The sequence below is a fragment of the Neocloeon triangulifer genome, unplaced genomic scaffold (genome assembly GCF_031216515.1).
Source record: "Neocloeon triangulifer isolate White Clay Creek 2 clone unplaced genomic scaffold, ASM3121651v1 ptg000014l, whole genome shotgun sequence".
Lineage (NCBI taxonomy): Eukaryota > Metazoa > Arthropoda > Insecta > Ephemeroptera > Baetidae > Neocloeon > Neocloeon triangulifer.
The window spans coordinates 12,281,985-12,295,792 of record NW_026775556.1 but is presented as its reverse complement, the minus strand read 5'-3'; the positions used below and the strand labels follow the sequence as shown (position 1 = coordinate 12,295,792).

The following is a 13,808-nucleotide window of genomic DNA, read 5'->3' as shown; positions in this document are numbered from 1 at the left end:
ATTGTGATGGCGCAGCGGTGAGAGCGAATTGTGAGAGTTTAGAAAAAGAGGATGCGAGCGTCCGACAGGCATGAGAATGGTTGGTATCGTCCCCAATTGAAGCGCAAAATTATTTCCAACTGCCCGGATAACATTATTCCATAGGAGGTTAGACATTCCTTTCCTTCCGCGCTGCCTCGTTGATAGTTGCAGATTCGCTCGCAAGAGGCCACTGCTAATCAGTTTGTTTTCATCAGCTGGCGCGCTCGTGTTTTCGTCTTTAAAATTCTTGTCTGAGAAATTACGATTTAATTCAATTTATTGCAGTAAGTGTCTTGATGCGAGTTGTATTTTGCGAAAATATTTTACCCAAGTTTATAAATATTTCTTGAGTAAAATGCCGATCACGCCGGTGCAGTTTGAAAGCTCTCGGGCCAAAGACCAGGCCCGACAGGACCTTCGAGAAGCAAGGGAACGAGCTATGGAACAGGTTCAATCGAAATCACGTAATATTTTATTTTGACTATTATGAATTCCGCAGGCAAAATTAAAACACGACAGACGCGTTGCTGACGAAGAGAGGGCTAGAGAAAGAGGTGACGATAAATGGATGCTTCCGTCGGTCGAAGCCCGGCTTGCAGAGGAGTCCGGCAAAAAGAGCAAAAAGCACAAGAAGGAGAAAAAGCAAAAGAAGAAAAAGAAGAAGCACAAGAAGGAATCCAGTTCTTCAGTATAATTTTTCTGATATTTATTATTCTAATTAACCGACATTTTAATCAGGACAGCGACACTGACAGCAATTCTGATGACGAGTGGGTTGTGAAAGGTGAGAAGAAAAGCAAGAAAAAGGAGTCAGCAAAGGAAAAACCGGCTGAATCTGCTGGTGAAACGTCCAAGCCAGTTCGAGACGATTGGATGATGCTGCCGGATTTAGTTCCGTGCATTACCAGGGATGAGATCAGACAAAGTCGGAAGCCCAAAGAGGAAAGAGAGGCAGAAGAGAAAAAGAAAAACGTTCTGGACAATGTAATTCCATGATTTATTATGTATGCAATGTTAATCTTCCTAATTTAAATTTAGCCAGGGCAGTATGAGAAGGAGTTGAATCCATACTGGAAAGACGGAGGAACTGGTCTGCCTCAAATGGAGAAAAGTGACGAACTAAAACTTCCGAGCAAAACTGTGGGAGACCAAGGAACTGGCTGGCTCCGAAAAGCTCTGAAAAGGATTTACGAACAAGCTGAAGAGACTGGAGAAGATCCAGAAGACATTGCTTCTGAGAGATGGGGTGTAAGTCTTTACTAAAGTTTTGAGCTCGATTTTATTTCCTAACTTTTAGTCCTTGGAGAAGCTTGAGAGTATGATTGCTGACGCCGAAGGACGCAAAAGATCTGAAATTAGAGATAGTTTTCATCGTGGCTCAAAAGGCCAAGGTTCACGTCCGAGATTTGCACGTCCCCGAGATGATTACGAGGAACCGAGAGGGAGAGAAAAGGAAACTGGGCGCAGTAGCTTTCGAAAGCCTTCTGATGATGATCTTGAAAGCCGTCCTGGACCGAGTTTCTCCAGAGGACGTTCCGAACGAGAGTGGGATAGAGATAAGGTGAGGGATAAGAGATCTCCTGACAAGACAAGAGATAGGGGACGGGATAGAAGGTCTTCAGAACGGCCCAGAGACAGAAGATCGCCCGAGAGATCTCGAGATAGGAGGTCACCGGACAGATCAAGACGGTCGCCTGATTCACGCAGGGAGAAGAGGTCCCCAGACAGGAGAAGCTACCAAAGACCTCGGGATGATGATTTTGAGGAGGATCGGCGGAGAAGACCTGATTTTGATAGAAAAGTGGATTTGAAGAACAAATTTCAGAAACCTAGGGACGAAGATGATGGATTCAGTTTAAAACCAGCTAGGTCTTCTGGTGGTGTTAAAAGTTGGCGCAAAAAAGCTGAAGAGCCTGCAAGAGAAGAAAAGCCGAAAGAGGAAGTTGCCACCACCTCGAGGAGTAGCAAACAAAGGTTACCTTCTTCATCAGAATCATCCAGTTCTGAAGAGGAGGAACAACCAGAGCCTGCCAGACCGCAGCTTTTGACTGAAAAGGAAATGAATGAAATTGGAGCAAAAATTGTCAAAGCTGAAATTTTGGGAAATGACGTGAGCTATTTCGAGAAGTAATTTTTTATTTTAAATTAAAATTTGATTAACAGGCACTGGCAGCAAAATTGAAGCAGCAGTTAGAGGAGGCAAGGACTTCGAGAGAAGAGGCCAAGGCAGCAGGCGTGAACCTGAATAAACTGAAAGAAAATAAAGAGGAAGTGGTCATTCTCACAAAAACAGACTCCAAGGGTTTCACCAGGCCCATTCAAGAGCCAAAGTACAAAGAGCCAACAGGTGGCAGACGCAAGAAGCAAAAGGTCGCCACTCACAACAAACAAGGCGAGAGGGAACGCTACTTCCCTGATGACGACAAATACTCCCTTCAAGATATTGTAAATAATTTCTAACTTGTATTTAACATCTTCATTAAAATTTTTGTATCTGCAGTTCACCAGGGAAAAACTCAATACAGTTGAGGACAGCAATAATGAGTTTGCCAAACTGGTTTCCAAGGTTAGCATAATTATAATTTTTTAAATCATTTGGTAATTTTGAATTTGCAGGGTACAAAGCATGCCGGGAAAGGAGAATTTGACATGGACGAGGTGTTTGAGGAGAAGGCGCGGATGAAGGAAGCGGACGCCAAAACACAGGCCAGAGAAAGGGACCAAGCCGTGCGGGAACACCAGAGGGCAAGCAATGCCCTCGACAGCTGTCAGTGGTGTGTTGACAGCAAGAAAATGCTCAAGCACTTGATCGTTGCTCTGGGATCAAAAGTATTTACTTGACTGAAATCAAGCAAATATAACTAAAATTATTTTTCAGGTTTGCCTGTGTCTCCCTCCATACCAGTCATTGACAGAGGGACACTGCCTGCTGGTGCCAACCTCACATGCTACCTGTGCAACAATGCTGGACGAAGATGTATGGGAGGAAATGCAAGTAAGTTGTGAAATATTTATGTCTGTTTATCCTACACTTAATCCTTATAATTGTAATTTGCAGACTTTCAGGAAAGTCTTGACAAAGATGTTTTTATCAAAAGATGAGGATGTGATTTTCTTTGAAAATGCTCGGAACATCAGAGGATTTCCTCACATGGTCATGGAGTGTGTTCCTGTCGATAGAGATTCAGGAGCATTGGCACCAATTTATTTCAAAGTATTAACATTTTATTTTCTTTAAATATTTTTCTAATAGCTGCAAATTTAGAAAGCAATTCAAGAGTGTGAGATGGAATGGGCTACAAATGTGAAACTTGTAAACCTGGCTGGAAAAGGTCTTCGAAGAGCAATTCCGAAAGGTCTGCCGTATTTCGCAGTGAACTTTGGAACGGACGATGGATTTGGCCACGTTATCGAAGATGAGACTACTTTCCCACCAAATTTTGCACAGGTAATTTTTTTAATAAAAACGAGATGTTAAGCCAATTAATTGTATTTTAGGAAATTATTGGTGGCATGCTGGACCTGGACCACCAGCTTTGGAGGAAACGACATAATGAAAATTTTGAGGTGCAGAGGAAGAAAGTAGTGGCATTTTCTAAAGACTGGGCTCCATTTGATTTTACAAGAAAAAGGAAGAGAGACAGTTCGTCCAGTTCAGATTCAGACTGATTGTTTTTCTTTGTAATATATTTTGAGGCATTTTTCCATTTTCTAAATGCAATCACAATAAAAAAATACAACGAAATTATCTGAATTTTAATGATTGAAATTCACCTATATAAATAGTATTTTTATTAGAAATTTTTCTTTATTGAGCTAATAAAAAATTAAATATTAAAAAAAGTCATCCGTCATCCATGCAAAATACAGAACTTATATTTTTTTATCATTCAAATATATATATATATTTTTTTTTTTTAATTTAATATCGATGTGATTTTAAAAATTATGACCAAATAATTATTTTTGAGAAAGTAAAGTTGAAAAATATTAAATATTCGAAAATATTATTTTTACTATTGTAAAAAAAAGTACATAATATAACTATGTATGTATATACGTTGTAAAATCGTGATCGCCACGACAAAGCGCGCGAGTAATTAGATACCAACATAACCAAGAGAATTCTCGCGCAGGAATTACGTTGGACGGTTGGCAGCCCTACATAAATAAAAGCGTAAAAAGCGTTTGTTTATACATAAATCCGGACGCCTCAGAATTTAATAAAATGTAAGTAAAAATCTAAATATTTCTGTGTCATCTTAGCTGAAATAATAAATCTTAGCGTCAATTTACGTTCAGTGCTAAATTTGAAATCCATCGATATGCGTTACAGTGCATTTTTCACATAAATTTCATTATTTTAGGGTTCGGAATAAGAAAGATCCTGCCGGCAAAAGCGGTTCTGACTCGGAGGCGTCAAACAAAGAAAATAAGAAAGAAAGAGGCCGAGATAAAGAAAAGAAAAAAAGGAATGCGTCCTCATCCAGTGACAGTTCTCGCAGCAGGTATATTTTTCTCAAGTTAGTCCTGCGGACAGTTATTTTATTTGTAAAATTTGTTTTGCAGCTCATCCAGCAGCAGTTCCCGCTCGTCCAGTGGCTCTTCAAGTTCTAGAAGCTCATCTTCCTCTTCGGGATCTTCATCAAGGTCCAGTTCCAGCAGTTCTGGATCGTCAAGCGGCTCAAGCTCTCCTAGGCGGGGTCGCAAACAAAAGAGGAAGTGAGTTAAATCTTCGTGCTTTTAATCAAACTTATCCATTTCCCTTCCGACTGAAATGAAAGAACTAATGACTCACGCAATTTATTTTTAGGGGAAGTGGAAGCAGAAGCCGTAGCCCAACTGACAAAAGGAAGGCTATTGGTGCGGCCGCTGAAAAGGTCAAGGACAAAGACAAGAAGTCTGACGAAAAGCCGAAAGGCAGAGCAAAGTCAAAATCTCGCTCTCGGTCAAGATCTAGGTATGAAAAGACTCAACCATAATTCACAGTAAATTAATTAAAATCGATCTTAATAGATCAACTTCTGCAAAGCGCGCTGCTGCAGCTAAAAGAAGGCGGTCACCAACTCCAAAACCAATTAAGATCCACGTTGGAAATTTGACTCGCAACGTCAACAAGGAGCACATCACGGAGATCTTCACCACTTTTGGGACAATTAAATTCTGCGACTTTGCAGTCGACCGTCTCAACAACAACAAAGGGTACTGCTTCATCGAGTTCAACTCCCCTGATGATGCTGAGAATGCAATGAAGAACATGGACGGGGGACAGATTGACGGGCAGGAAATAACCTGTGCTCCTGTCCTTGCTGTTACTCGTCCACCAAACCGAAGGCCTCCTATCAGACGCTCTCCCATACCAAGACGTTCTCCTCCCAGATGGAATCGAGGACCGCAGAGGTCAGTAAATAGCTTGCCATTAAAGCTATTTTAAAATTAAGTGACCGATTGGAATTAATTCAAAAAATTGTGAATAATTGAAAAGCCAAGATACAAACAATAAGAAATAAAACAGGATATTAATTCAAGTTTTTCATCAGGTTCCGTGGAGGTGGCGGAGGAGGAGGACGCAGACCATCTCCTCCTGGTCGGCGCCGTTCACCTATCAGACGTCGTCCTCGTTCCCGATCTCGTTCTCGCAGCCCAGCACGCAGGCGCCGTTACAGCCGATCCAGCTCCAGCAGCTCTCGTTAATCAAGCAAAATTGTGTTTCCAAGTTCAAATCACACACAAGGTGGCACCGGTGTGAAAGTTTTACTAGTTGCATCACTGTGGCTGCAATCATTGATGTCTTGTGTTTCTAGATGGTAATTTCAGCATTTTAAGCAAACTAAAATCTGTTGTCTGCAGTAACCTGTTGCAGACTGAACTTATGGTAACTTTAGAAACTTGAACTTTATTTCACTTTGTATATAATTGAGCAAAATTTTCAATTAAACTTGACTAGAACAATTTGAAGCTTCTCATTTGCAATGTATAAGATTTATGGTATTCTGCAATTTAACCAAAATGAACAAGTAAACATCAAGAAGTCAGTCTCTGGCAGACATAATCTCAGTTTATTTTAAACAAAAATAATATGCAATGCCTTACCGTTGCCATTTTATTAAAATTGAACTTAATACTAATTTTGAGAAAAATTTTCTTGAAGGAGCATGAACATACAATAATTATAATTTTGATTTTTTTTCCCATAATAAGAGTTTCTTGGATTATTTTTTCCCAATGTTCCTCACTTGCGTCAATTTTCCTTACTTTCTTTTAGCATGCTCCCTTTAGACAAGAGTGGGGTTTGCAAGGTCCGTGTTATCAAAATATTATTTCCTGGTTGCTGCCTTTTGTTTATATTACACTTCCTGTACACAATCAGTCCGAAGTAAACCATAATGAGGGTGTTGTGAGATTGCAATTATTCATTATTCATAGACCTGCGACATGTTTCCACACAGAACAGAGGTACTAGATTTTTTTTAAATAATCATCTTTGGGTTCCCTAATAATTTATTATTTTGGAGTCCATGCCGACGGTATTTCCAAAAAGATTGTACACCTACGATATGGCAGAAGACGACGCGTTGACTTTAAAAGAAGCATTAAAGGGAATATTAATAGACGACAAAAGGATAATTAACATTTTGACCAATCGATCAGCAGAGCAACGGCAAATGATAGCTGAAAAATACATGTCATGCTATTCAACGGTATTTATATATTTACAATTCAATGTTTTTATTTTTAGTTACACCCAAAATTAATTTTTAATCCGTTTATGAGTAGAATCTTGTTGATGATTTGCGAGCATTGTTAGTCTCAAGCGACTTTGCAAGCACTTTGGTAGCGTGGATGACACCCTTGCCACGATTTTATGCGCGGGAACTGCGTTATGCTATCACAGGGTTTAGGAACCATAACGATGAAATTTGTGAAATCCTCTGCTCGCTGAACGTAAATAATTTGTTGGCTGTCAAAACTGCATACCTGGAGTGTAAGGATATGCCATGAAACTGCCAATTTTTATTTAATATTTTAATAAACTATAAATATTCGAAGCATTTGGAAAAACAGTGGAAGCTGACATCGAAGACCAAAACTTCCCACCGCAGTTCAAACAATTTATTCTGAGCCTTTGCAAATGCTTCAGGAACGAAAGTGATACACTCAATGCTGCTAAAATATCAAACGACGCGGACGCAATTTACATAGCATGTAAAATTTTAAGTCCACAAAAAGGAAGTCGGAATAATTTTTGATTAAATAATAAAGGCAATAGGGATTTCGAGGCCAGTGAGAGTGATGTTCAAGTCGTATCGGAAATTCTTACAATGCGCAGTTTATCACATCTGCGAGAATTAAGTGAAGAGTTTCATGCCCTTTTTGGTAAAGATATTGAAAAGGTCGTCAAAGATTCTTTCGCACCGCCTATTAAAGATGCGTTTGTGGCAATGCTGAATTTCGCATGTGACTCGGATGGATTTTTCGCCGAGCGACTCTACAACAGCATGGTTGGACTCGGCACGCGAGATCGTGACCTGATCAGACTGATCGTTACCAGGGCGGAAATTGACCTGAGTGGCATCAAAGTCGCCTTCCTGCACATGTACGGAAAAACTTTGGAATCTTTTATTGAGGCAAGAAAATAATTAAAAATATAAGCATGAAATAAATATATTATAAAATATTCATTTGCTTTAGGGCGATTGCTCTGGCGTGTATAAGAAATTGCTTTTGGCCCTGGCGACTCCATCAGTATTGAAAACAGGGTGAGCGTTGACGAGTTTTGGCAAAACGTATAAATACAAAATGGATTTCAACCATATCAAGAAAAAATGAAGGAAACATACTACATAATATTATTTTATTGGCTTGTGATTAGAATAAGTAAAATTTAAATATTAAAAATTAACGCGATAGAATTTAAAAATTAATAAAACACAACTAAAAACTGAAAAAAATTATTTTTTTTACCAAACTATGGAGCACGGAGCACTATGGAGATTTACTATTTACTGTAATTGTGTGACTGCTGGTTTACAAAAAAATAAGGAACGTGCCAAATTTTCAACTTATAAACCACTTGATAGTCTTATATTTTAATATTGACATTAAAATACTTTTAACATAACACAACACACTACGTGTATAACAGCTTATTTGTGCTGCAGGATGTATAGCTCAAATTTAGCAGGGTTTTTGCATTTAGTTTTATTTTTTAGCGCTCGTTTCATTTCAAATTAGATGCTTTTTATTTCTTTTTTGTAAATTAGGAAAACGTGAACGGAAGTTTCAAAATTACGCTCCTCAAAGTCCTCAATATTGCCCGTTTTATTTGCTTCTCTCGCCGCGAGGGGCAGGCGCGTTTGACACGTCGTCACTAAACGCCTCAAACCTCAAACCTGCCTCAAACAAACAAGAGCCCCGCCACCGCTGTTCGCTGTTATTTTCAATTTTCACTTGCCGGCAAGCCTCGCAGCAGGTGCTCGACATCGCGATAAGCCTTCTTGAAAAGCGCAAAAAGTAAGATTATAATTATGCGTCTTCTCCATTAGCAATCGTAGGGTACGTTCGAAGGTTTTGGAGGGGAATATTGGACAGTAGTTTTTTCTTAATTATATTATCCAGGAACCGTATACAGCGCAGTAAATTCCTTCATTTTGTGAAGGTGGTCTCTCCTGTCTTATTCCCTAGGCGTCTAGGCGAGTGTATTTTGGGTGGAGCTAAATTTAGGCTTTTGATATTAGACTTCCTTCAGAGCCTTGAACTACGACTTTTGCTATGCATTCAATTTGAATAAATATTTTGCATAATATACAAAATATATTATAGCATACATAGCATTGAAAAAATATGGAATCTGTTAAAAAACAACATTCAGGATACTTTTTTGTAATTTATTGAATGATTAAATTGACAATGACTAAAATGGTTGCAAATGGCAATTTTTAATTCAAGCTCTAAATCACTCTAATTATTGAGCAAACAACATAATGTACCTTGCACCTAATGTGACCTTTTTTAACCTTGACGAGTTCCCTATCTTTCTGGAGGAAAATGAATTTCTTATCTAGATTAATGCGACAAATACTTTTTCCTCTGACCTCTGACGTTGTTATAATGCCCAGTGACCGCCTCTAATTTTTTGCCTCCTATATTAAAATATTGTGTTATCGCGCGCATTAATAGTCGCATGCTTTCCGAAAGTGAGCATAGTCCGGCCACTCATCCTTCGATATTTGCTGTACACATATTTTGTGCCTATTTGTATTATTATGAGAGAAAGGCTAAAGCGGCTCGCGACCGATCGAGGAATATCGCTCGCGAGCCCGCCGATCGAGGCAGGTCGTGTTGATTGAGAACAATAAAGGTTTACTTTACCTTTTAAGTGCCTTTTGTTTCCCTTCCAAAATCATAACAACGTCAAGAGTCCAGCCATTAATTGTATTACATTTTATTTTCTCATGCTTTGGCTCTACAATTCCTTGCGTCTGTAAGATTTGGATCGAAAAGTATGTGGCCACATAGGCTCGATCCGCTGTGTTGTTGTATTCGCCGCGAAGGTGGGCGTCGTAGCCGAGTGGGCTAGGCGGGGAGCCGCTGGTTGACTGAATGAGTTGGGTTGTTATTCTGAGTTTGTATGTTGCGTCATCGGCAGAGTCGCTACATCAAGTCCCCCCCAAGAAGCGGAGCGCAGAGGGCGTCGTCGGCAACTTCTTGCGTGGGTGAGCGTGTCGTGGCGGAGGCACCCCCAAACCTGCTGCGCCGTGGTTGACAGAGGCCGAGGAGTTGATGCGGTGTTGCCGGTAGATGTCGTGTTGATTGTTAGATGAACGGTCGCCGGTTCCTGCAGGAGGCGTGTCTCGGACTGCAGTGCACGGGTTCTGGGCACCAATGTAAGATTTGGATCGAAAAGTATGTGGCCACATAGGCTCGATCCGCTGTGTTGTTGTATTCGCCGCGAAGGTGGGCGTCGTAGCCGAGTGGGCTAGGCGGGGAGCCGCTGGTTGACTGAATGAGTTGGGTTGTTATTCTGAGTTTGTATGTTGCGTCATCGGCAGAGTCGCTACACGTCCAAGGCTAGGAGCATTTTAAATTTCTCAGGTGACTCACCTGAGTGAGTTTCGCTCTCACGTCATACATATACGTCATTACTATGACGTTAGCAAGTTAAATTCAGTGACGGCAATAGTAAATGAGTAGGGGTTCGTCCCGCTTACTAAGGAGCTTTTATATTGATAGCGCGTGCATTATCTTGTATTTATTTTCAGGGCTGGCTTTGAAGAGAAGCAGTCGCTTGACTTCCATTGCAAAAAGAACTCGCAGTTGAATATCTGGAAAAATGGCCTACCCTGGATATCCACCGCAGGTAAAAATATTTATTATTTTCCTATTTGTATGTAAATTGGGGGGGTGCTTTTACTATACGAAAAAAAAAAATAATAATAATAATTAACAAAATGGTGTATTAATTTTTTTTTTTAAATCAATTAATGCATTCAGCTATATCAATTATTTGCTATATAGTTAATAGTTTGTACTGAAATACAGCGGGAATCTTTCAAGAGAAAATTTACAGTTTAAATTTATTGATAAAAAAAAACAGAATATGCAATTAAGCAGTATAACTAATGAAAAATACTTTTAAAAAATTTGGAAGAAGTAAATTAAAATATATGACACTTATTAAATTAGAAATTAATTTATATTTTCAGATTTTCCTTGATAAAAACATGATACTAATTTCATATAATTGAAATAAGTCAAATCATTTCATTTCTTTAACATTGAAGATTGAAGTATCAAAAGAGTAATTCATTTAATTTTTCTTCCCAAAACCAGCAACCATACCCAAACCCTAATACTATGCCACCTTATCCTTCCCAGGGAGGATACCCTGGTGGACCACCACCTACGGGTTTTAACCCAATGTACCCTTCTCAAGGGGTTGGACCTTATCCTGCTTACCCTTCCGCGGTGCCAGGTTATCCACCTGCCGGCGCCCCAGGTTACCCTCCGGCGGGATATCCTCCAGCAGGCTATCCTCCGGCAGGCTATCCTCCGGCGGGCTATCCTCCGGCGGGTTACCAACAAGCAGGCTATCCTCCGCCTCAAGGGTATCCTCCCACTTCCGCTCCTTACCCAGGTGGCACCCCCGCAGCAGAGTACCAACAAGCTCCCGTCTATGGGGGTGCTGCCCCTCCTCATGCTGGTGCTGCACCAACTGCTAGAGCAAAGCAGGTAAATTAAGCGTGTTTTTCTCTAACCAAAAAGCTTTGAATTGAAATTTTGTGGTTTTGCTTACTTAACTGATTTTTTTTTATAATTAGGAGACATACGAGTTGGCTCTTTTTGCGGCGTTTACAAAATACTATAGTACACTATAGTATAATATTATATTTTTATTCAAGTGAAAATTTAGGTCGTTGATTAAAAAAAACATCAGATGCATTCATATATTATTAATTATTTGCATGGTTGAAATGAAAATAGCAAATTAATTAAAAACTAAAAGAGAAATAAATCTATAACTTGTTTTTTTATAAATCTGAAATAAATTTTTTTATTATATTGTCAAGTTAAAGTCGCTGAACCGCGTCAGTTTGACCACATGATTAAAAGTGGCTTTTGTAAATTATCTTATCGCTTAATTCTGTTATCTTTTCTTCACACCGCAGCGCTTGTTAGCTTTGCAAGTCTAGGTGGATCAATTGTCGCTACAAGAACCCAAGGACCATGCGGGACCATGTTAAATAATAAAAATTGATATTGCACTAAATTAAAGTTAGTTTGGATACTAAAAAAAAATAGATAGTATTGGAGGGAGTTAAATAAAATTAATCATAATTTGATAATAAAGAAAATTTTTGTATTGACCGAGAAGAATAAATAATAATAACAACAGTTTTTTTTTCATTTTGTGCATGTTGCTTTCTTTGATTTGTTTTCTAATTCAACATTTTTGATTATAATAAATATTTATAATTATTTTAGACTTTACGTAGCGAGCTCTCAACTATCACTCAATTGAATTTGGATGATTTTTGCGATTTATTCTCTTTTTTTGCCGAATTTTTGTTGTAAAGATATTTGAAAAAGAAAAAAATAATGCTATTCTCAATTGACTGTTTTAGTTTACTCCAACCGTCCGTCCAAAACAGCCATATGGCCCAGCTGATGAAGAGGCTGATGCCGCTGCCCTGCGAAAGGCCATGAAGGGGTTCGGAACAGATGAAAAAGCCATCATTGCTGTTTTGGCGAATCGCTCCAACCAGCAGCGCCAGTTGATTGCAAGGAAATTCACTGCTCTTTACGGAAAAGTATTTTAACAAGTTCTTTTTCTTCATGGGAAATATTAAATATTGTGTGTTAAAAAAAAATAGGACTTGCTGAAAGATTTGAAGAGTGAATTGGGCGGAAAGTTAGAAGATGTGGTCTTGGCTTGCATGACCCCTCTGGACCAGTACTTCGCAAAAGAGCTGAACCACGCTATTTCTGGACTGGGCACTAACGAGGAAACTTTGATTGAAGTTTTGTGCTCCCTCAACAACGTCTGGATTCACGCCATCAAGAATGCGTATCAGCAACGTTAGTATTTTCTCTAAATTATACAAATCTGAACCATATTTCTTCTAGCCAATTTAAAAATTATAAATTTTTAATTTAGTATACAAAAAGTCACTCGAGTCTGACATTAAGGGTGACACTTCTGGTTGCTTCGGGCGCCTTCTGATCTCCCTTTGCCAGGGAATGAGGGACGAAAGCCCTGTTGTTGACCCTGGACGTGTGGCAGCCGACGTTGCGGCTCTTTTCCAAGCTGGTAAATTTTCACATAAAAATTTAATTTGACACAAACTAAAAAATTCTCATTTACAGGCCAGAAAAAAATTGGCACTGACGAATCTACCTTTAACGCCATTCTGTCCAGCCGCAGCCTGTCTCACCTCAGGGAGGTGTTCAGGCAGTACCACCAAACTCACGGGGTGCCCTTTGAAAAGGTCATCAAGTCAGAGTTCTCTGGATCCATCGAGACGGGCCTTTTGGCCATTGTCAAGTGCATGACTGACTGCTCCACTTACTTTGCTGAGCGCCTGCATGACAGCATGGCGGGAGCAGGAACCAAGGACAGAGCTCTGATAAGGATCGTCGTCTCAAGGTCTGAGTGTGATCTTGGGGACATCAAAGTTGCTTTCCAACAGAAGTACGGAAAGAGTCTCGAGAGCTTCATTGAGGTATGTTGTAAATTTTTCTTTCTATATGTATGGTTTTAATATTTTTTGTTAATTTTAATAGGGCGATTGCTCTGGGGACTACAAGAGAATCCTAATTGCCTTGGTTACTGCCTAATATGGTCTTTTTATTGAAATACTATATAACCTCCATACTAAATTCTTCCATTTAAAGCTTCTTTGCATTTATACAAAATAATGAAATATCGTATTAAAATACGCATTAGCAAAGAGCAGCATTTTGACTGTTATATTTGAGAAACTGATTAACTCCTAAAGATAAATATTAATCCATGATTTGTGAAATCATCTTTTGAGCTTCCTTGCACTGCGTGTCTTGTTGATTAAAAAAACAACGATTTAATGTTATCAAATCAAACAATTAAATGTAAATATATTCTTGCTATAACCAATCCACAAAAAGGCATAATGCATTATCAATTTTTGAATAAACCAAATTTTACTCCAGTATGTGATGTAGTTTATTACATTGATTAAAAAAAAAATTCTTAAACAATACGTTAATATATATGCCGGAAAGTTTCAAAAATACGCTCGCCACAGCAC

At 39.1% G+C, this 13,808-nt stretch overlaps 4 protein-coding genes across 7 annotated transcripts; all 4 read left to right on the top strand.

The window, feature by feature from the left end:
- The first annotated feature begins 226 nt into the window (after nucleotides 1-226).
- Nucleotides 227-3,760, top strand: LOC132200483 (CWF19-like protein 2 homolog). The gene is made up of 12 exons (XM_059625970.1): nucleotides 227-469; nucleotides 521-709; nucleotides 760-1,005; nucleotides 1,060-1,269; nucleotides 1,319-2,131; nucleotides 2,185-2,466; nucleotides 2,522-2,587; nucleotides 2,638-2,850; nucleotides 2,900-3,016; nucleotides 3,080-3,235; nucleotides 3,287-3,469; nucleotides 3,520-3,760. Exons 1-12 carry the CDS (start codon nucleotides 377-379, stop codon nucleotides 3,688-3,690), a joined length of 2,739 nt encoding a protein of 912 aa, XP_059481953.1. The 5' UTR covers nucleotides 227-376; the 3' UTR covers nucleotides 3,691-3,760.
- A 389-nt stretch (nucleotides 3,761-4,149) lies between these two features.
- Nucleotides 4,150-5,973, top strand: LOC132200485 (RNA-binding protein with serine-rich domain 1-B). Its single transcript, XM_059625972.1, has 6 exons — nucleotides 4,150-4,251; nucleotides 4,389-4,529; nucleotides 4,591-4,743; nucleotides 4,835-4,981; nucleotides 5,038-5,421; nucleotides 5,562-5,973. Coding segments are annotated over exons 1-6 (981 nt in total). The 5' UTR covers nucleotides 4,150-4,249; the 3' UTR covers nucleotides 5,716-5,973.
- A 154-nt stretch (nucleotides 5,974-6,127) lies between these two features.
- LOC132200484 (annexin B9-like) lies at nucleotides 6,128-7,946 on the top strand. Its single transcript, XM_059625971.1, has 6 exons — nucleotides 6,128-6,477; nucleotides 6,537-6,722; nucleotides 6,799-7,006; nucleotides 7,072-7,227; nucleotides 7,285-7,649; nucleotides 7,714-7,946. The coding sequence occupies exons 1-6, from the start codon at nucleotides 6,457-6,459 to the stop codon at nucleotides 7,783-7,785; spliced, it is 1,008 nt and encodes a 335-aa protein (XP_059481954.1). The 5' UTR covers nucleotides 6,128-6,456; the 3' UTR covers nucleotides 7,786-7,946.
- A 431-nt stretch (nucleotides 7,947-8,377) lies between these two features.
- Nucleotides 8,378-13,712, top strand: LOC132199647 (annexin B9-like). 4 transcript variants are annotated; one of them, XM_059624535.1, is made up of 8 exons: nucleotides 8,378-8,535; nucleotides 10,284-10,381; nucleotides 10,900-11,253; nucleotides 12,147-12,332; nucleotides 12,396-12,600; nucleotides 12,680-12,832; nucleotides 12,889-13,244; nucleotides 13,306-13,712. In XM_059624535.1, exons 2-8 carry the CDS (start codon nucleotides 10,355-10,357, stop codon nucleotides 13,357-13,359), a joined length of 1,335 nt encoding a protein of 444 aa, XP_059480518.1. In that variant the 5' UTR covers nucleotides 8,378-8,535; nucleotides 10,284-10,354; the 3' UTR covers nucleotides 13,360-13,712. The 4 variants fall into 4 exon arrangements, with proteins under 4 accessions (XP_059480518.1, XP_059480516.1, XP_059480519.1 ...); XM_059624533.1 differs by having other exon boundaries at nucleotides 10,855-11,253; XM_059624534.1 differs by lacking the exon at nucleotides 8,378-8,535 and adding an exon at nucleotides 10,098-10,116 and having other exon boundaries at nucleotides 10,855-11,253.
- The last annotated feature ends 96 nt before the right edge of the window (nucleotides 13,713-13,808 follow it).

Bases quoted from the DNA above. Each gene is read 5' to 3' on its own strand.
- LOC132200483 (XM_059625970.1), top strand. From the start codon at position 377: ATGCCGATCACGCCGGTGCAGTTTGAAAGCTCTCGGGCCAAAGACCAG. The intron at 2,132-2,184 runs GTGAGCTATTTC...TTTGATTAACAG, and splicing joins CTGAAATTTTGGGAAATGAC to GCACTGGCAGCAAAATTGAA. The intron at 3,236-3,286 runs GTATTAACATTT...CTGCAAATTTAG, and splicing joins TGGCACCAATTTATTTCAAA to AAAGCAATTCAAGAGTGTGA.
- LOC132200485 (XM_059625972.1), top strand. The intron at 4,530-4,590 runs GTATATTTTTCT...TTTGTTTTGCAG, and splicing joins AGTGACAGTTCTCGCAGCAG to CTCATCCAGCAGCAGTTCCC. The intron at 5,422-5,561 runs GTCAGTAAATAG...GTTTTTCATCAG, and splicing joins TGGAATCGAGGACCGCAGAG to GTTCCGTGGAGGTGGCGGAG.
- LOC132200484 (XM_059625971.1), top strand. From the start codon at position 6,457: ATGTTTCCACACAGAACAGAG. The intron at 6,723-6,798 runs GTATTTATATAT...GTTTATGAGTAG, and splicing joins ACATGTCATGCTATTCAACG to AATCTTGTTGATGATTTGCG. The intron at 7,228-7,284 runs GTAAAATTTTAA...TAAATAATAAAG, and splicing joins GGACGCAATTTACATAGCAT to GCAATAGGGATTTCGAGGCC.
- LOC132199647 (XM_059624533.1), top strand. From the start codon at position 10,355: ATGGCCTACCCTGGATATCCACCGCAG. The intron at 12,833-12,888 runs GTAAATTTTCAC...TCTCATTTACAG, and splicing joins TGCGGCTCTTTTCCAAGCTG to GCCAGAAAAAAATTGGCACT. The intron at 13,245-13,305 runs GTATGTTGTAAA...TAATTTTAATAG, and splicing joins GTCTCGAGAGCTTCATTGAG to GGCGATTGCTCTGGGGACTA.